The sequence below is a fragment of the Eublepharis macularius genome, chromosome 1 (assembly GCF_028583425.1).
Source record: "Eublepharis macularius isolate TG4126 chromosome 1, MPM_Emac_v1.0, whole genome shotgun sequence".
NCBI lineage: Eukaryota > Metazoa > Chordata > Lepidosauria > Squamata > Eublepharidae > Eublepharis > Eublepharis macularius.
In genome coordinates, this window is record NC_072790.1 from 240,817,782 (window position 1) to 240,839,464 (window position 21,683).

Sequence of the window (21,683 nt, forward strand, 5' to 3'; positions counted from 1 at the left end):
CGTAGGAGTTACTCTGTGTCACCGGCAGCCAGAACGAGAAGGTAGAAAGACAGGATTCTCCAATTGCGCAATCAGATGGCATTCTGTGCTGCCAAGGCCTAGGTGAGTTGTAAAGCTTCACGGAGGAACGCCCCAAGAGTGTCAGCATCATCCTAAAAAAAAAAAAAAAATTGAGGAGATGCTTCTCTTCAAAAGGAAGCCGATGCAGGTCGCGTGACACAGGTGCTGGGTGGAGGGGGAGGTACTAAATCTGATAGAACCCATCCTCAAATACTGTAAGAGCCGGAAAGGTGCAAACAGACACCGAAGACTTTGGTAGAAGGAACAGACAGCGAGCGCTGCAGTCATGCACGGTAAGACTGTGTGCCCCACGAGCCGGGTACATGCATGCGTTTATGGGATGGGGAAACTGAGGAAGGGGCTGCTTTAAGAAGTTCCTACGGCACAGGGGTTATTTCTTCCATTTGTGCTCAATAGCTAGGAATGTGGCATGCTGCTACAAGTCATGAGAAGAACTCCTTCGTTAAACTGGGTTGCCAAAGAAGTTGTGCTCCGGGAGGGGAAAGATCGAGGCTAGAAGAGGGGGAAAGAGAGAGCCTGGAAGGTGGAGCGAGTAGATGTTTGGGGAAGGGTCTCTATGCCATTATGACCTCAGCTGTGTTGATTTTCAGGGGTGGGCAGATGACGGTCTTGTCCAGTCTACCGTTTTGGTTGACTTGGATGTGCTCAAAATGATTTTTATCGAGGAAGGCATAACTCAGAAGCAAGAAATAATCCCAAGCTGCGGCTCAGTTATAAGAGTATCTGCTTGGCAGAAGGTCCCAGCTCTAGGTGATGTGATCATGTGAAAGACCTCTACCTGAGAACATGGCGCACGACTGCCGGTGTGAGCAGGCAAGACTGCTTTTGATGGACCAAAGGTCTGATTCCGTATAAGACATGTGGGGACTTTTGGGAAATCTTGTTGGATCCAACCTAGTTTGGCAGTCTTAGCAAGATGTTCGGCACTTATCTGGCCCACCAGAAATTTGCTAAATTTCTGGGACATCTCTGGGACATCATGGTCTGGTTTCTAACTGCTTCTGTTATATTTTGTTGCACAGGCATGTTGAGAATGGAGACACGCAGGGAAGTTAGTAGACTTACACATTTAGCAGACAATCCTAAGTCAAGTAATGCCCTTCTAAGGCCACTATTCTCAACAGAATTTGGAAGCTGTAACTCTGATGCATTATTGGAAGAGATGGCAGCATCAATTGCGAAGGAGTGAGTTTTAGGGGATCCTACAGTTCAAGGGTTGTTACTAGTAGATGTTGTTGCTAGAGCGGTCCCTCAGTGGAACAGGCTTCCTCGGGAGGTGGTGGGCTCTCCTTCTTTGGATGTTTTTAAGCAGAGGCTAGATGGCCGTCTGACAGCAATGCGGATTCTGTGAACCTGGGCAGATCATGAGAGGGAGGGCAGGAAGGGTTACATCAGGGCTTAGTTCTTGTGGCCCTTTCTTACACATCTAGAGTACTGCCGATCGCCACATTGGGGTCAGGAAGCAATTTTTCTCCAGGCCAGTTTGGCCAGGAATCCTGGAGGGGTTTTTTTGCCGTCTTCGGGGAATAGAGCAGAAGTCACTGAGGGTGTGAGTGGAGGTAGTTGTGAGTTTCATGCATTTTGCTTGGGGTTGGACTAGATGACCCTGGAGGTACCTTCCAACTCTATGATTCTATCCCTGTCTCTGTGGTGTGTTCCTTCATTGCACAGTAATATTTCAAGGCATTTGGGGTTGTTCTGGGACCGGGTGCTGATGGAATTTCCCTCAGCCCTGCTCTTCCTTCTAATTTAGGCACAGAAATGCCTTCTTTCTCTGTTCCTTTTGCTCTTCTTTATTTAAAACGGTTTATTGTTTTTAAGCTGGTTGAGTTGAGATTTTTTTGAAAGGGTTCATTCTCTTGTGTAGGAGAGGGGAAGAATATAAAGAAATACTTCTCCTGTAACTTTTGGAGAATTCGAGACATTTCAACGACACCTTTACAGTGGCCTGTAAGCTGGGCCAGTATTATTTGTGCAGATGGGAAGACTGAGGCTGGAGCACAGTGCGGTGCAGTGGCTAGAGTGTTGGACCACGATCTGGAAGCCCCAGATTCGAATCTACACTCTACCATGGAAGTTTGCTGGGTGATGTTGAGCCATCACTCTCTCTTTCAGACTAATCTACCTCAAAAGGTTGTTGTGAGGATAAAATGGTGGAGGGGGCAACGATGTTGTAATCCAGTTTTGGTCCCCGTGGGGGAGAAAAGCAGGGTGTAAATATCTAAATAAATAAATACATTGCCCATGGCCATCTCAGCTGTAGCCCTGGTCTTTGCTATTGCTAATCATCACATTCAGACTGATGGGAAATATTTAATATTTATTTACTTGATTTATTTACCCTCTCTTTCTCCCTAATGGGGGCCCAAAGCAGCTTACATAATTCTCCATTTTCTCCTCACAACAACCTTGTGAGGTGGGTTAGGCTGAGAGGGTGCAAGTGGGCAGAGGGCACCCAGCATACTTCCATGGGGGAGAGGGCATTCAAACCTGGGTCTCCTGAATCCTAATCTGACACTCTAACCACTACACAACACTGCCTCTCAGATATGCATGACTTCATCTATGGAGAGGGAAAGATGGACTAATGAATGGACAAGGGTGAAGTCTGAAGGCAAAAAAAGAGAAAGGGTTTTTTACCGGGTAAACAAAGAAAGAGTGCGCATCTTTTGGTGTCAGATAGGTTAGGGGATATTTTATCATATTTTAACCCATTGTTTCATCATTTCATTTAGCTAAACCCAAATATTATCCCAGTCAAGATGCGAGAAATATTTAAGGAAGAACAAGTTATTGTAGGATTCATACAGGATTAGATCTGGCTAGACCTGTACCCAAATAATTTCCCTCAGCATGACTTTTATGACCTCCTTCTTGTGGAAAGGTCTCGCTTTATACCAAACGGTTTAGGCCTGGGATTGTATCTGTGATTTTCCAATGTACTCCAAAGGGAAGTTAAATTGTAAAGGTGGTGTTTATTGGAGTACAAAAAGATCTAGGTCAGATGCCTAAAAAATTAAAGATGCTGGGAAACTCTGGACGCAAGTGGAATTTGGCAGTGAGTTATCAGCGGGACACTTAAGAAGGTCAATGTTTTGAAGGGTGCCACGCCTGTTAGGATAGACTTTCCGGGGCTGGACCCATGCACTGTGGTATGGGAATTCTTAATAAAGAGAAAAGCATTTCAAAGCATGTGCAGAGAACCGCCATCCCTCCTTTTAGCTCTCATGCTCCCGGGATTGTTTATGGTGGGGAAAATATTTCAGACCAGAGGAAATGAACTGTCGTTCATGAAAAAATCTCAAACAGCACAAAGTTCCAAATTGTCAGCATTTTGCTGCTTCCCCCACCTTCTGTTCCCTGGCAACTGTAATTCAGAGGTACACTGCTTCTGAACATGGAGGTTCCATTTAGCTATCCCAACCACAGCCCTCGACTGGCCTAGCTTCTTAGAAATTACCACACCCCTTTTCCAAATGCCATCGAAGGCACTGGCCATCACCATATCTCATAGCAGTTAGTTCCACAGACTAATTATGATTTGTGTGAAGGATTTCCTGTTTTCTAATGGGGAGCCTACCGACAATCCATTTCAGTGAACCTTGAGGCTGATGGGAATTTGAAATTAAATGCCAGCTGTGAGAATTAGGAAGCATTGGCTTCAAAGAAGGGGAAAGGAGCTGAGAAAGGAACTCCTGCTCATAATTGTTTGCCAGAGAGGGAGAGAAGGAAGAAGCTCAAGAATGGAAAGACAAGGGGCTGAGAGGCAAACATGTTCTGTCTCGTTTGATCTGATCTGTAGAGACTTGCAGAATGGGTACTTCTGAATCACTCTGCTTTATCCCAGTTCTCCGTTGGAAAACGGTCTAGATCCCTAGGCAAAAACTTTGCTCCATTAAAGAAATTCTACAGGTGTCAAGGCTGAGCTAAATGGAGGCTTTGATGTAACAATGTCACTATGATGCTGTGGTGGGGATAGGCTGAGACCTGCTGGTGGTCTTGGCTAGCTGAGAGCCAAGCTACAAGTGATGCCTGACACAGGTTGGACACTTGTCAGCTTCCCTCGAGTTTTGATGGGAAATGTAGGCATCCTGGTCATGCAGCTGTAATGGAGAGCCAAGCTGTAAAACCAGGATGCCTATATTTCCCGCCAAAACTTGAGGGAAGCTGACAAATGTCCAACCTGTGTCAGGTATCACTTGTAGCTTGGTAGTAGAGAACCTTTCCGTGTTCATATCAGAGAATCCACTTGGACCTCTTCAGTGAAGGCTGAACAGAATACATTTGTAGGAAGCGTGAGCTGACAGTACAATCCTAAGAAAAGGTACTCCAGTCTAAATCCATTTCCGTGGGCCTAGTAACTGTTTTTACCTGCAAATTTTGCAAGTTTGTTGGCTTGATCCAAACATCTCTGATTTCGCTTCTCCCATGTGAGAAACCAACTTGTGAGTCTTTCTTTTTATACTCTTTTTTGTTTCTTCACACCAGATTTCCCCTGAAACACACACACAGACACACAATTTTAAATGTTATTTATATATGTTGACAGGGCTTTTTTTCTGGGAAAAGAGGTGGTGGAACTCAGTGGGTTGCCCTCGGAGAAAATGGTCACATGGCTGGTGGCCCCGCCCCCTGATCTCCAGACAGAGGGGAGTTGAGATTGCCCTCTGCACCGCTGAGCGGCGTGGAGGGCAATCTTAACTCCCCTCTGTCTGGAGATCAGGGGGTGGGGCCACCAGCCATGTGACCATTTTCAAGCGGTTCCGGAACTCCGTTCCACCGCGTTACAGCTGAAAAAAAGCCCTGTATGTTGAGTATAAATAGCATATAAACAGCACAGACAGAGAAGTGGTGCGAAAGAAACAAGAGATCCATTGCTGAAAGCAATTCAAACGAGGCAGCCCAAACGGGATGACAAATAGCTGGAGGAGTGCTGAGTATTTCTTTATATTGATCATTCAAAGGCTCTCTGACACATCAGTAATAACACTAAGCTATCCTCTGATGAAAGAAAAGATTTGCTGGTGGATTATATGCATTTAAGTTTACTCGATCAGTTCCATCTGTACACATTTGCAAAACAAACCCGCTGGAGGAAACACGCTTGCCTGTTCTCAGGGGCTGCCTGGAAGTGTCCAAGCAAATGGTCATCTTAGAAGAGGTATCTCTCGCTCACACACAGGAGGGAATGCCTCTTCCAAGATGGGTTCTATCTTGATATTTTCCCTCTGATATTGAAGAGACGTCTTTTGAGTCAATCAAATGTTTCTTTGACTGAGTCACTGGCCAAACTCGTCAGCTTGATGGTTCTCTACCACCGCCCATGTACTCAAGCCTAAAACAGGTCCTTACTTCCAAGGAGATTACGATCTAAATGTGGCAGTGGGCAGGACAGAATTTGGAGGGGGAAGAGAGAAGGAGAGGGTGGGTTGAGAAGAACAGGAGCAAATGTATGACGCAGCTGGGCAAGGGATTGAACCAAAGGACTCAAGGAAAAGGTGGCCTTAGAAGAAAGAAAGCAAAGGAACATCTTATTGGGAGGGTACCTGGTTTAGGGGGAAGCAGAAGAGAACTGGGAGAGCTTTTTAAGAGAGACTTTAGGGTGGTACATCAAGACCCTTATAATCCCTTTTCCCCAGAAAGTAGCATTTTGGAGGTCATTTGAAGCAGTGCGAGAGGGGAGGCAAGAAATTTATCCTGTCTGAGCCAGGAAATCTAAGCTGATACATGGAAGATTGAGAGGAATTGGCTTGGGTGGAGAAACTGGAATAAACCATGCCACACGTATTGTACTAATGTTTTTTAACATAGGCTTGCTGAAGGGTGGGACGTCATGTGGAACTGCTTCTATAACTGCACAGAGGAGCCGTAGCTCACTAGTAGAGCGTCTGGCTTTGTAGACAGAAAGTTGTAGGTTCATCCCCGGGGATCTTCAGTTAAAAGGATTAAGTAGCAGGGGATATGAAAGACCCCGACCTACCTGCTGGAAAGCCACTGCTGGTTAGAGGAGACAAGACTTGTTAGTCTGATGGTGTGACTCAGCACGAAGCATTTCAGAAGCCACCAGCCTTATTAGAAGCACATCTCCAGACACTCAAGAAGAGGTCTTTCACGTCACCTGCTACCCGACTCCTTCAGAACGGAGACATCGGGAACTGAACCTCCAACCCGTGGCGACACCATGAATGAAAGACTTCCATAATGTTCTATCATTAACAGACTTGCTCAGATCCTGCAAACTGGAGGACATGGCTTCTTTTATTGAGCCAAGCCATCTCGTTTTAGATCTTCCTCTTTTCCTACTGCCTTCCACTCTATGGCAGCGCTACACCTGTTGCAATTTCTCTGCTTAGGGCCAGCTTGTCTATTCAAGCAGGCAGTTGGAAGAGAGACTATTTTTTGGAGCTCTAGTCCAGCAGGGATCAGTAACAGAGAGACGTACACAATTCCCTGAAATGTGGCAGTCAAGGCTGTCTGCCTGGACGGTTGTCAAAGGGGCTGAATCCAATTCAAGAAGGAGAGGACAGGTCTTTTGAGGGCAACTAGCCACGTGGGCTAAAGAGAAGCTTTGTGTTTAGAGGTGGCATAGCCCTTAGATCTTCACAGGGTAAACAATGAGGTGGGGAGCTTTTAACTTGATGCCCTTCTTTTTTAAACAGTTAATTTTTATTACATTATTAAATGTTATTAAATTAATTTTTTTATTAAATGTTATTAAATTAAATTTTTATTTCAATTAATAACTCAAAAACATACAACATAAAATACAATCAATCATCCAAATTGTATCTCTACTATCACCCATAACAACAAAAACTTAATCACGTCATACAAATCATGTATGTAAAAAAACCCATAATAGGTAAATTATATCATCTACCTGTATGAAAATGAGTAAAGAGTCCAGCAGCGCCTTTAAGACTAACCAACTTTATCGTAGCATAAGCTTTCAAGAACCTCCGCTCTCTTCGTTAGATGCATCTGACGAAGAGACCTGTGGTTCTCAAAAGCTTATGCTACAATAAAGTTGGTTGGTCTTAAAGGCGCTACTGGACTCTTTACCAATTTTGCAACTACAGACTAACATGGCGAACTCCTCTGGATGTATGAAACTTGCGTATGTTCATAGTTTTTCCACTTCTGTTCAAATATCTATCTGTTTTCATATCTAATAACAATTGTTCTGATTTATTCTTAATTTTCAGCTATATGATCAAAAATACTATGATGTCCTGCCTGTAGGCTTTCTAGGAGGATTGAGTTGCTCACTGCGGAGAACAGAATGCAGGACTAGGATAGAGACTTCTGGTCTGATTCGACAAGACTGATCTTGTATTTTTGTGCTGAAAATTATTCAATCAATACACTTGATCAGAACGTCTCTCTAAAGGCAGAGAGACCGGAACTTTGCAGCCGGGCAAGAATTTAGGAACCCGCTCCCTCGTCCTATCATGATGGGTGCGTCGCACAACCTCCTACACTTTCCTGCATGCCAACCGTCAATGACGTACTAACAATCAGGTGGCAATGGTGGGGGACCCCCCCCCAACCTGGGTGGCATCTTGAGACTCCACTAAGGGCCAAGCTACACATGACGAATGACACTTGAACGGCAAGTGGATTGAGTGGAGGGCAAGTGAACAGGGAGAAATACACTTGCTGTTCAAGTGTCATTCGTCATGTGTAGCTTGGCCCTAAGATCAGCCCTCCCCTGAGGGGATGGGATGGAATTCCTGCAACAAGGCGAGGTTGAGCTTGGCCTGGGATGGGAATCGTTGCTATAGAAACAAAGATCAGAGAGACATTTCGGATTGCGATATTCTGTGGTGGGATGGAACGTATCTCTGAGGTGGAGAGCAGAAAGGCAAAGGAGGGCCACCAGGGGGCGGATGTACATTATCACCATACTTAAATTGCTGTTGGTTTATTTATTATTCCCACAAGCCTATCCAGGGCTGGCCTCAGTCATCCTGTTTTCGAGGTGAAATGTTGAGATTGTACCCCCAGCCTTACTTATTTTTCTTGGCACCATTGCATGCTGAGCCACAAATAGAGCATCTTCTTCATAACTTAAATGGGCAGGGAACGCGGTGGAATGGAGTTCCGGCACCTCTGGAAAATACTCGGCAATAGTGCGTGAAAATAATATTATTTCAAAGAAGCCCACGTGTTTCCTCCTCGTTTCCCTCTTGAGAGTTCTGCCACCTCTTTTCCCAGAAAATAACCCCTGTAAATGGATATTTACCACATTCATTGACCAGGGCTGGCTCTTTGGCCTGGAGATGTGGTTGAACATCAACAACACATACATGCTCATGTGTACACTAATATGTACACTTCCCTCACTTTTCCTTCCCTCTCTCCTGGAGTATTTTGAGCTTCCAGGAAGCATCATATATTATTGTGTCCCTGGTTTGACCAGGACTATGAGACCAACGGAGACACTCTAGGCTGTAGACTCTTTGATCCAGGAAGACTGCCTCAACACACATGGCTCTTTGTGCCTCTGTACTGATCAAGGGGCAATTCTTACTTTACCTTTTATGCTTAGGTGTGGACTATAAAATATTTGAAGCTCTTGTTGTACTAATAGAGCAGGCTAGGCATTTTTTTGGAATTAATTTTAGCAGTTCTCCAGAATCCAGAAGTAGATTTCAGGTCGTTGTTCACTAAAGGAATAAAACAGGGAAAACAAACTCACCTTTACAGGCTAGGGCAATGAGGCAAGAAGGAGAAAAGGAAGAAATTTATCCCTGTCTTGTAAAACTAGAATTTGGGGTCCCACAATGAAATTTGTTCTCAGTATGTACAAGACAGACAAAAGGAAGTCGCAATGCACACCATTAACTCATAGGCCTTTATGCCACAAGATTGTTGTTGTCATCTTGGAAGCTGGATTTAGACAAATCTATGTTCCATCAGTAGCTATTAACTCTGACAGCTCAATGGAACCTCCATGTATACAGGAAGTCTATCTATTAATAGCACAAAGTGGTGATAAACAATGAGGAATGGAGATCTTGTGATCTTCCATGAGTTAATTGTTGGCTACTGTTGGAAATAGGATGCTGATGTGAACGAGATAGATCTTTACTGTGTGATGGCCTTAAAATTCTGTGACCTATGCAAACCATGCTAATAAGCTTGCTTATTTTTTAATTCTGAAGTTTTGAGGAGGGAAAAAAAATCTATGTGAGCCTCTCCCGCCTGACATCTTCAAATCCAGTCTGGTTCCAGCTGCCTTTTCAGCTTCTACATTTTCACCAGGCAGCTACACCATACACCGAGAAGCCTCCAGTCACAATCTTGAGGACTAGAAACCTGAGGTCTGAAAACAAAAGCAGAGATTCTCAGACTGCTTCATTCTGTGGCCCACAACAATTTCCCAGCGTACACGCTGCAAATCTGGAACACACAAAGCCCTGGCCTATATGTTGACTGTATGTTTCTACTAAGAAACAGCATGGATGCCCTTTGGTTATTATAGGATATTCCACGAACCCAGTAAAAGCAACCATTCTGTCACTCTCCCCGAACAATCTTTAGCTTGTTTTGAGACGTGGCAGTCTCCCACCAAATGAAAACACAAATTTCATTTTCATTTTGTTCCTTTAATATCTATTTCCTCTGTTTATGTCCTTTTCGCACCTCTTTCCACGTCTCTGCTTTCTCGTCTGCCTTTTCTTTCTCCTCCTCCTCCTCTTAAAAAAAACTTCCCCCAAATAACAGACAACAGGGATGGTGCTGGTGATGTGACACATATTGGAGTCACAGCCCATCACTTGAAGACCTTGAATCAACTGAAGAAGGATTGTAGCCCACCCCTTAGGGTTGCCAAGTCCAGGTTGGGAAATTCCTGGAGATTTTGGGGGTGGAGCCTGGAGAGGGCAGGGTCTGGGGAGGGGAGGGGCTCAGTGCAGTATAATGCCATACAGTCCACCCTTTAGAGTGGCCATTTTCTCCAGAGAGCTGGTTGCTGTTGCATGGAGATCAGTTATAATTCTGGGAGATCTCCAGCTACCACCTGGAGGCTGGCAACCCTACCACCTCTCAACCTCTGGTTGCATTGTTGTGGATCATCTGGCGCCTTCTGGTTGCTAGAGCTTCATTCTTGCTCAGAATGTTGAGTTGGATGGCCTGATCCTTCCAAGCTATGACTCACCTTCTCAAATTTTAAATTTATACTCAGGACACAGGTTAATCTTGACCATTGTCAAGGGGCATGGTACAGCAGTTAGAGTGTCAGGGCCAAACTACAAGTGAGGAATGACACAGGTTGGACACTTGTCGGCTTCCCTCAAGTTTTGATGGGAAATGTAGGCACCTTGGCGGAATGTTGGACAAGTGACAGTTGAAAAGTCCATTGGACAGCAGTCGGAGAGCCAAGCTGCAAGACCAGGATGCCTACATTTCCCGTCAAAACTTGAGGGAAGCTGACAAGTGTCCAACCTGTGTCAGGCGTCACTTGTAGCTTGACCCTCAGAGTAACATTGGAAACCCAGGTTCAAATCCCTACTCTGCCATGGTAACTTGCGGGGAGACCTTGGGCCAGTCACACACTCTTAGCCTGACCCACCTCACAGGGCTGTTGTGAGGATTATCATTGAGGAAAATCATATAAGTCAGTTTGACTTGGGGTGAAAAGTGGAGTATAAATGAGCTAAGTAAATAAATTTAATTTAATTTATTAGACTTATATTCCGCCCACCCCACACTGGCAGGCTCAGGGTGGATTGCAATTTACATACATTTAAAATACGTCTAACAATTTACACAGTTTAAAATTATAAATATATAAACATCCTCACATTTAAAATACATATATATACATACACGTATACTCAGTGGCATAATAAAATGCACTATATGCATACACAAGGCACCTCCCTTTCACCTTCACCAGAGCATTTACAGTGGAGCTCAACAGATGGAGGATGTCACTAGTGGGGCGTGCACAGACCATGCGCGACTGGACGGGGGGGCTCCGCCTAGCATCAACCATACGCCTGGTGGAACAGCTTTGTCTTACAGGCCTGGCGAAAAGACAATAAATCCTGCCGGGCCCTGGTCTCATTAGACAGAGCGTTCCACCAGGCTGGGGCCAGGACCGAGAAGGCCCTGGTTGACGCCAGGCGGGCCTCCCTGGGGCCAGGTACCTTCAGCAGATGTTTGCCATTAGAGCGAAGAGTCCTCTGAGGCTCATATGGGGAGAGGCGGTCCCGCAGAGACGCTGGTCCCTGTCCGCATAGGGCTTTATAGGTTAATACCAGAACCTTGAACCTGATTCGGTACTCTGCTGGTAACCAGTGCAGCTGACGCAATAAAGAGGTCTTGAGGATGCAGTCGCTTTACAAATTACTTTCGTTTAGAATCATAGAATCCTAGAGTTGGAAGAGGCTTTACAGATCATCTAGTCCAATCCTCTGCCCAATGCAGGATGAGCCTAAAGCATTCCCGATAAGTATTCATCCAGCCGCTTCTTGAAAACTGCCAACGAGGGATAACTCGCCACATCCCTAGGCAGCCAATTCCACTGTTAGATTGCTCTTAATGTGAAGATGTTTTTCCTAATGCCCAGCTGGTACCATCACTCCCGTAATTTACATTATTAATAGTCCGCTTTTCTCATTCAAGACAGATATTGAGGATTCTATTTTTTTTCTGGAATTATAGGAATTTTATTTAAAAAGAAAAGATATAACAATAGAAAGTGCCTAAAAAAACGTATACAAACACTACATTTGGAATTAGTTTGAAATTTATACAAGCACTACATTTGAAATGGGATTAAACTAATAGAAAGATACAGTCGAAATTTATAATAACAAAGCTTAATTGTATAATAGCTCTCCTTCCCTCTCCCTGGTTACTTATACAAACTTTAATATCAACTATTTTGGTTATTCATTTCCCTGAGTTTTATCTTCTTATCTTTGTATGGATGTTGAGGATTCTAGAGAAAAACAAACAATACTAGAATGTAGTAAACATCTTCTTTGTGCTATATATTGAAGGGGAAAAAAAAGATCAGCTCGCTATTTGAATGTAAAACAATCCTGTTGGCTTGTGATGAAATAGCATATTCAGGCGCTATCCCTGATGTAGACCGAGATAAGTCCACCTGCTCTAGCGGCAAGCCGCCATTTTGTCCCAAAGGTCTGCCAGAAGGCTTAGGTGGTTCCTCGCTTTCCCAGACGACCTCCACGCCTTGTCCCCTTTTTCAGGGATGGGGTGGAACTGAATGCTAGGAAGGGGAGGTTTTGGTGCGACACATTCTTTTTATCAGCATCGATGCCAACACACTACGGTGTGGCAACAGAAGGGAAGGCCGGTAATTACTACCTTGTTTCTGGCACGCGGCCACTGCCTCCTCCTCTGCCTTTGCTGATTGGCTGGGAGGGAGCCACATTCCAATGGGATGAACACACGGCAACAGGTTCCACCAATTTCTACCGGAGCTTGCCTCACAGGGGCCAGGCGGAGTACCTGCCAACGGAATAATTACTGGTAATTGTCTGAGGCTCAGTAGGTGTTTTGACCTGCAAGGAAGGGAGCGGAGGCTGTTTGGGGGAGAGGCAGCAGGCGTTCTGCAAAGAGACCAGAGTATATATCCAGCTGCTATAGAAAAAGAGGCAATTGAATTAGGATGGAATTAGATAGTTAGAGGTGAAGGAGAGGCAGAAGGGATCTTTAATGGGGGACACTGCTGGAGAATCCCTCGGTGAGGAAGTGCGAACAAGTTATGTTATAATGGACTAGCTTGATACCCATGCTTCGCTACGGTATTTAATTACTTTAAATCCAGTTATAATACTTATGGGTATGTAACATTTTTTGGTTTGTGTGTGTCTCTGTGTGTGTGTTTTTAGTTGGTTTTGTAGTAGCCACACAGGAAAGCCAAGACCCACAGGGAGACTGGCAACCCTAGTGAACTTTGAGGGGAAGACTGGGAGGTGCAATTGACTTCAAGACACCTTCAATGACTCCAAATAGCAACTGCAGACTGTTTAGAATGTGGAAGGTGAGGTCCAATCAGGCCACATATGCAAATGACCTCTGTGTTCCAACTTGGGGGGGGCATAAGGTGTGGAATGTTGTGAGACCCAATCAGCCCTCATATACAAATGACCTTGAAAGGCTGGCCCAATCAGGGAAGAGTGGCTGAGCTGGCAGTGGGCGGAGGCTCAAGTAGTCAGCAGCCTGCACAGCCACACAGGGAAGCTCTATCCCTTTGAGAAAACACATTTTACCCCTTTTGACCAGGGGGCAAATTTCTCAAAAGTCCCTTCTCAGTGGGTGTTTAGTACATCATGGAAGGAACGTTCTCCCCAAATTTCCTGTTTCTAGGTCTAGGGGTTTGGACTGGGCATTGATGAGTCTGTCAGAACACATCTTTATATAGATAGAGGGATGGGTGATTGTAGTTAGGGATGGGGTTGCCAATCTCCAGGTGGGGCCTGGAGATCTCCCAGAATTACAACTGATCTCCAGACTACAGAGACCAGTTCTCCTGGAGAAAATGACTGCCTTGGACAGCAGACTGTATGGCATAATACTCTGCTGAGTTCTCACCCCTCTCTCCACAGGCTTGACACCCAAATCTCCAGGAATTTCCTAACCTGGAATTGGCAACCCTAGTCAGAGTAGCTCATGTGACCCATTTCTGGACTATTGATATTTAAAATAACCCCTGTTTTTACAGGTGAAAAGGAGGAGATGCATATAACTAGGGTGGTGCCTCCAGTTTGGGAAATTCCTGGAGATTTGGCAGTGGAGTCTGGGGATGGTGGGATGTGCAGAGGGGAGGAACCTCAGTTGGATATAATACCACAGAGTCCAGCCTCCAAAGCAGCAGTTTTCTCCAAAGGAATTGATGTCTAGAGCTCAGTGGTAATTCTGGGGGATCTCCAGCCCTCACCTGGAGGTTGGCGACTCTAGTGTTACCCCACATTCTCATCTGAACATCACTTCAGTCTCACTAGCTTGTATGTAAAAGGAATGCACCTGGGGAAGTGATATCAGACTATTAAGTTCTTGCGAGATCTCTGGTAGGATTCCCAACACTGCCTAGGCAAATGCCGGGAGATTGGAGGGTGGTGCCTGGGGAGGGGGGGGTGGAGTTGTAATGTCACTTCCAGGCGATGCTCTAGGAATTTCCCCTAATCTCTATGGTAAAGACCATAGAGACTGAGAAAATTCCTAGAATGTCACTACAGAGGCTATTTTTTCCCCTCTCACTCTTGTGTCTCTAGGGATGGAGGCTAGGACTAGTGGTGGGACCTGCACATTTAGGATGGATGGCATGGATTGAAATGTATGCACCTATAACCTGTATGCACACCTGTAACCTGTATGTGCAGGCTGGGCAGAGCTTATTGCCTTGTGTGGGGCTTTAATGAGTTAGGAACCATAGACCTCACCACTATGTTGTACGGGATTCCTACTTTGTTCCTGATATTGACTGTATTAATCTCACGCTGTGTAATCCACCTTGAGTCTCAGTGAGAAAGGCACTGACATAAATAAAATAGTAAATAAATAATAAATATGTGCTGGAGAGAAGATGCACCTGCTCACAGATTTACCTTTCAGGAACTCTCAAGAGACGGCTGAACCTTGATGAATGAAAAGGCCAGCGACTCACAGAATGTTAACGTTGCCTCCACCGCAAAGGCAAAAACAGGGACCATACAAGCATAGTAATTTCATATGAAATTATAGACCCTCCCTGGTAAATAGGAGCAGTTGGCTTGTATTTTTCTGGCCTCCCTATTCTCTCCTCTCCCTCCGGCCAAAGCTGGGTGGTTGCAGAATGGCTGACCCCCATGTGACACCCCTTGTTCATGGCCCTCTGCGACTCCCAGCCTTGTCCTATGCCAAGGGTGTGGCACTTTAGCCCTGCAACATATTTAGGGAAGGGTGAGTGGATGAGAGTTGACAGGTTTGAATGATGGGGGCTCCTCGGGCATTCTGGGACAATTTGGAACCATCCTTTTAATTGATGCTCCTCCCCCAGCTGTTGAGTTCCTGCACTGCCCCTCCCTCTGCTTGGTTCAGAAAATCCCCTCACGTCCTGAACTTTCTCCTCCTCCTTCAGGGACACAAACAGATGTAGACCCAGAGGAGTTAGCCATGTTAGTCTGTAGCTGCAAAATAGTAGAGTCCAGTAGCACCTTTATGACTAACCAACTTATTTGTAGCATAAGCTTTCGAGAACCACAGCTCTCTGCACCTGACGAAGCGAGCTGTGGTTCTCAAAAGCTCATGCTACCAATAAACAGATGTAGTGAATCCTCCTCCGTTTAAAGGCCATCATTATGAAAGGCAATGCAGGATAGTGGTTAGAGCAATGGACTGTGAAGAAGTGGTTCAGAATACCCACTCAGCTGTGACGCACAGGGGATGTCCTGGGGCCACCTACTCTTTCTTAGTGTAATCTACCTCATAGCAAGGTTGCCACCAGAGGAGTTCTGAAAAAGAACACCAAATAACATGTTATATGTGTGAGAACAGTCCCACGACTTTATTAGAATATGCTGACCTGGTAAGATCTTAATGTAAAGCTACTTTTCGCCTTTAAGGCATCCTGAACCTAGTTTCAGAGAAAGGCAAGCTAAAAGTGCTCTCAATAAATAAAGGAAAACAGTCTTCCATAGGAAAGAAGGAACAGTTCTCTGCACTAAGGATGGAGTGGCAAGCTTACCTTTCAGGACTGTTGTGAGCAATGAATGTGGCCCTGCTCTCCTTGGAAGAAGGGCATAGGCTTACCAATCTCCAGGTGGGCCCTAGAGATCTCTTGGAATTACAACTGATCCCCAGGCAACAGATCTCAGTTCCCCCAGAGAAAATGGCAGTCTCAGAGGATAGACCTTATATGGCATTACACGCTACTGAGCTTCCTCCCCCATGCTCCACTCCCAAAATCTCCAGGAATTTTCCAGTCAGGAGTTGGCAACCCTGGAAAGGCAGGATCAACTTGCATGAGAACAATTATGTAGCCGAGTAAACAGAGGCAATTGGGTTTCTTTTTGCTCCCAAAGCTTTTGGGGTGGGAATTGTGACGGCTGCTTTGTGGGCATGTCCGCCAACACCTGAAAAATAGCCTGGAGTCAAGGTTGTGTGTGGCTCTGTGAAGAGAAAAATAAGTTTATCATAAACTAGGCTCGCAATGTTTTCAATCTTTTGTGTGTGTTTTATTTCTGCTAATTAACGTGGGGCTTCGAATCAAATGTATGCTTGCTGTGGCTTAAAACGCAGGCCTCTGTGAGGAGAGCTGTATGGGTGAGTGGTTATATGACTGGACGGCAGCTGTACCCTGGGAGATGCAAGGAACTGCAATTTAGTGAGTGGAACTGGGGGAGAGTTTTTCGGACAGAGAGGTTGAGGGACAGAGGTAGTGTGGCGCCATAGTCTGAGAGAAGGCTGTGTGTTCTTTTTTTGTGGACAATATTAGCCTAAGGGGCACCTGAAGGAATTAAACCTTGGTGGCTAGGTCTGTTTAGAAAAATAGGAAGAAAACCTGTACTCAGTGCTTTTTTTCTGGGAAAAGAGGAGGTGGAACTTAGTGAGTTGCCCTCGGGGAAAATGGTCACATGGCTGGTGGCCCCGCCCCCTGATCTCCAGACAGAGAAGAGTTTAGATTGCCCTCCGCGCCGCTCCAGCGGCGTGGAGGGCAATCTCAACTCCCCTCTGTCTGGAGATCAGGGGGCGGGGCCACCAGCCATGTGACCATTTTCAAGAGGTTCCGGAACTCCGTTCCCCCGTGTTCCAGCTGAAAAAAAGCCCTGCCTGTACTTATCTTGCAGTTATGAAGCTAGTAGTCTTATTGAAACCATTATGCTATTGGAACTACCCTGAAGCCATGAAGCTTATGTTGTTCTAAGTGAACTCTATTTCTGTTTAAGGAAAATGTCTGTCTTGTCCAGAATAAAGAACCCCCTTTTTCCTCACAGCCACCCCTATGTGCTGATCGTTTTGTTAATCTACCAAATATAACGAAGCCTTCCTATACTTGGATTCAAACTGAGAGAGAGTGAGAGCCTGTGGTGGCAGCAAAAATTCTGAGGACAGGGAGGCAGCATAATATAGGTCTCTTAAAAGGAGGAAAACACCACAAGGAGCAAAACTGGTCAGAGAGAGCTCTTTTTGCCGCTGCAGGAGAACAGTGAAAACATTGAACCTTTCTGTTGATCCACAGTGCGTGCAAACAAACAAAATCCCCAACAGGAAATATTACTGACCATAAGGACTAGAAATATGATCTCATTGGGAAAAAAAGTTTAGATTTGGAAGCTTTGGATTCAGTTGGAATGAGCTAGCTCTAGTTACTGGCTCAGGTTTTGAGATGTTATGGAATGTTCATGAACATTCCAACTTCTCAGAGGTTTTCTCGGCTCAGCAACAAGACAGGGCTGTGTGTGGTTCAGCAGAGAAGGAAGTTGACACCGTAATCAATGGGTGGTTGTGCAGGTTTGATAGTGATATGTGAATGAGAAATGGGAGCGATGTGTGCATTTCTTTATTTATTACCAAAAAATTACACTCTTCCCCTCCCTTAAAGAAAAAGGTTTACAGAACAATAAAATAATAATGTATTAGAGGTGTGGGGAAATGTGTGTGCGTAAGAAAGAGAGACATGGGTGGAAGAATAAGGGAGAATGGACCCAGGCAAAGTGTGTGAGAACTGCAGCAATGCTCTAATGCTCACTTACGAGTGTGAACTAGGTTCAAATCTCACTCCTGCCACAAACGGACTAGGTGGCTTAAAAAAAAAAGGGCTAATTTTAATCCTTTTCCATTACGAGGATAATAATATTGACCTACTTTATGATGTTGTTACGATTACATCAAGATAATGTATGTTAGATGCTTTGAACACCCTATAGTGCTTCATTCACTCTCCCTCCTTGCCTTTCTTCCCCACGGGGATCTATTTATTATTTTATTTATTAATGTTATTTATAGTCCACCTTTCTCACTGAGACTCAAGGCAGATTACATAGCGTGAGATCAGAACAGTCAGTATCAGAAACATTTCCATACAGCATCAAGAATGTTTCCATACAGTGTTACGGATATTTCCAAAACAGTGTCACAGGATTTTACAGAGACGTAGCATTAGTAATTATTGTTTCCCTTGCTTCTGTTTCACTCTCACAACAATACTGTGAGGTTGGTAAGGCTGAGAAAATGTGACTGGCCCAGGTCACCCTGTGAGCTTCTGTGGCACGCTGGGGATTCGAACCTGGGTCTCCCAGATTCTAATCCACCCCTCTAACCACGACACAATACTGTTAAGTGTTGTGCGCCACCCTCTTCACGCCTGAACTTATGGTAGGTCTCCCCCTGCATATTTTGAAGATAAAGTGCATCTATGGTCAACAGCAAAGAGGGATGCTGATCTGAGACATCTATTTTTCTTACAGGAGCAAAAGGAGGAGAGGTGATGACCAGCGACCCCTCTGAGCTGGAATGGGCTATCCAGACACTGGTGAAGAATTATGACAAGTACTCCAGCAGAGGCGGCTGTTGCTGCTGTTGCAAGAAACAGCGTGGAATCAGCAAGGGGGGGTTCCGGAAGATGCTGACCCACGAGCTCAACCACATGCTGACGGTGAGAAAATCATCAGTGGGCTTCTGGGGCCGCTCGGGTGGCAGAGGATTCAGAGGTCAGCATGGTGCAATAGCTGACGTGGTTCCTGCGTGCAGTATTTCCTGACTTTAGGGAAGATGCCAGAATGGAGCATGCCCAACTCCTGGTACTTCTCATCTTCCAAGGAACATTGTAATATTTCTTATGTTAAAGCCGTGTCAGCACTTGCGGCAATTTTTCAAAGAAGGAAAAGGAACGGGGTGGGGGAAAGAGGTGGTGTTGCACAAAATGTGGCACTGTGAAGCCATTTGAACATGGTGGAGAGGGAGGAGATGCGGAACAGTCCAGTATTTTGACCAATGGCTCATCACCATGCACAACGGTAAATAATCATATATTTGCAAGGACAGAAAAGACAGAAGTGATGTAGCAATATTTAGCTGACTGCAAAGAACGGGGAAAGATGTAGAATGGAATAACTTTTGTAGAACAGCTCAGCACCCAGAGCAATAGCAACATGGGCCATAATTTTAGGTTTTCCAAGAAAGCAAAGTAAAGGGGAACAGAAGGGAGGCACTGTTATACAATTAAGACTAAGGAAAGGTGTTAAATAATATATATTGTGTTTTCAGACATAGCTCAGTGTGAAGCTTCACAGCAAACCAGTCAGTTATCATTTTTTTAATGTCATTTATCAGGCATTTATCATTTATCAGGCATTTATGAAGAAAATAGAGATGACGTTTCACAAAATGTTTCACAATTAAGTTGACTGCAAGGAACAAGGGAAGTTGTGAAATACTGTAGTCCTTTTGCTGTTTTGATAGGGGACGCCAAGTGTGCAATAGCAAGCCAGTCAGCATATAAGAAGGAAACCAAGCAGAAGTGATAGACTAGTGCAAAGTGCAATAGCAAGCCAGTCAGCATATAAGAAGGAAACCAAGCAGAAGTGATAGACTAGTGCAATGTGGAATAGCAAGCCAGTCAGCATATAAGAAGGAAACCAAGCAGAAGTGATAGACTAGAGCAATGTGCAATAGCAAGCCAGTCAGCATATAAGAAGGAAACCAAGCAGAAGTGATAGACTAGTGCAAAGTGCAATAGCAAGCCAGTCAGCATATAAGAAGGAAACCAAGCAGAAGTGATAGACTAGTGCAAAGTGCAATAGCAAGCCAGTCAGCATATAAGAAGGAAACCAAGCAGAAGTGATAGACTAGTGCAATGTGCAATAGCAAGCCAGTCAGCATATAAGAAGGAAACCAAGCAGAAGTGATAGACTAGTGCAAAGTGCAATAGCAAGCCAGTCAGCATATAAGAAGGAAACCAAGCAGAAGTGATAGACTAGTGCAAAGTGCAATAGCAAGCCAGTCAGCATATAAGAAGGAAACCAAGCAGAAGTGATAGACTAGTGCAAAGTGCAATAGCAAGCCAGTCAGCATATAAGAAGGAAACCAAGCAGAAGTGATAGACTAGTGCAATGTGCAATAGCAAGCCAGTCAACACTTTCATTGGGGAACGACGCACTTTTATTCTAGGATATGAGCTAGCACACCTTTTAACTGCAGAAATAAATGGGAAGGTTTCTCGCATTCCTAGGAGAGAGAGATTTTATTCTTGCTTTTCATCAATATTTCCCCCTCCCCTTTCTACCCAAGGACACCAAGAACAAGCAAGCAGCCAACAAACTGATTTGCGACCTCGATGAGAACCACGACGGGCAGATCAGTTTTGACGAGTACTGGATCTTGATCGGCGGCATCGCCAGCCCAATCTCGTGCCTGATCCGACAGCAGGAAGAGAATGTGAAGTTCACTAAGTAGAGAGCCAATGGGAGCAATGATGCCACCTGCTCCGCCCCAACTCCCCACAATTGCGTATCTCCAGCTCCCCCTGCGGGCCGAGTTGTGCATGACACATAACACCTGCGTAGGTTATTTGGTTTTCTCCACTTCTTGGTGTGACATTGAAGGCTGAAGAGAATTGGAACGTGGATCTGTCTGTTTACATTGCACATTTCCCCATCTGCTCCCGTTGGATATCTCCATTCAGAGATACTGCATCCGGGGGTGGGTCTTGGTGGTTCAATCTGTGTCATATTCTAACTGTGAATACCATTGCAATAAAATCTGGAGTCGGATCTGAGTGTCAGAGTCCCATTTGTGCATGTGCTTTCTTGATCCTCCGTTTCAATCGTTCTTCTGGCCTCCACAGATGAAAGAATGCCACAACAGCATTTCTGAGTTAGACAGGTATCCACCCAGTCAAACATTTTGGCCAGATGCCCCTGAGAAGGTCAGAGGTCGGGCACAATGGAACGGTCTCCCCCTATTCTTTGTCTCCAGTACTTGAGACTCAGTGGTAGACTGCCTATGATCCTGGAGGTTCCACTGAGCGACCATGGCCAAATTACATTGATAAGCCTCCTCTCCTTGAATTTGCCTAAACCCTAAAACATTGCAAGCCATCAAAACCTGTCTTGTTGTCACCAAATCCTGTGGCAGTGAATTCCACAGGTTAATTATGCATTTTTTGAAGAAGTACTTTCCCAGGCCTGTCCTTCGTTTACTGTAAACCATCTTTGTCAGATTGACCCTCAGTTTTATGATTTATTTACTTCATCTATACCCCGCTTTTCTCCCCATGGGGGACCCAGTGCAGCTTACGTCATTCTCCTCCCCTCCCCTTTAGCTTCATGACAACCCTGCATGGTAGATTAGTACGAAGCATGTGACTTGCCCAAGGTCACCCAGCAAGCTTCCAGGGCAGAATGGGATTCGAACCTGGGTCTCCTAGATCCTAGTTGAAGACTCTAAGCACTACACCACATGGGAGGCAGGGAGGGAAATTTCTTGCGATCTGTTTTCTCTGTTGGTTTGTAGGGAGATGGGCAGGTTCCCTAGATAGTCCCTGTGAATTCCCACCCTATCCCGAGCATTATCACCACCTCACTGCTATACAAGGCACTTTTTAGCAAAGCATAAATACAGCTGCTGTAGCATAGTGGTTAAAT

At 45.0% G+C, this 21,683-nt stretch overlaps 1 protein-coding gene across 2 annotated transcripts; it reads left to right on the forward strand.

Annotated features, from left to right (window-relative positions):
* The first annotated feature begins 246 nt into the window (after window positions 1–246).
* Window positions 247–20,810, forward strand: LOC129334760 (protein S100-A16-like). 2 transcript variants are annotated; one of them, XM_054987057.1, is made up of 3 exons: window positions 247–353; window positions 18,507–18,694; window positions 20,329–20,810. In XM_054987057.1, the coding sequence occupies exons 1-3, from the start codon at window positions 347–349 to the stop codon at window positions 20,491–20,493; spliced, it is 360 nt and encodes a 119-aa protein (XP_054843032.1). In that variant the 5' UTR covers window positions 247–346; the 3' UTR covers window positions 20,494–20,810. The 2 variants fall into 2 exon arrangements, with proteins under 2 accessions (XP_054843032.1, XP_054843041.1); XM_054987066.1 differs by lacking the exon at window positions 247–353 and adding an exon at window positions 13,034–13,102.
* The last annotated feature ends 873 nt before the right edge of the window (window positions 20,811–21,683 follow it).

Coding starts and splice junctions, on each gene's coding strand:
- LOC129334760 (XM_054987057.1), top strand. Junction 18,695..20,328: donor AGCTCAACCACATGCTGACG/GTGAGAAAATCA, acceptor TTTCTACCCAAG/GACACCAAGAACAAGCAAGC.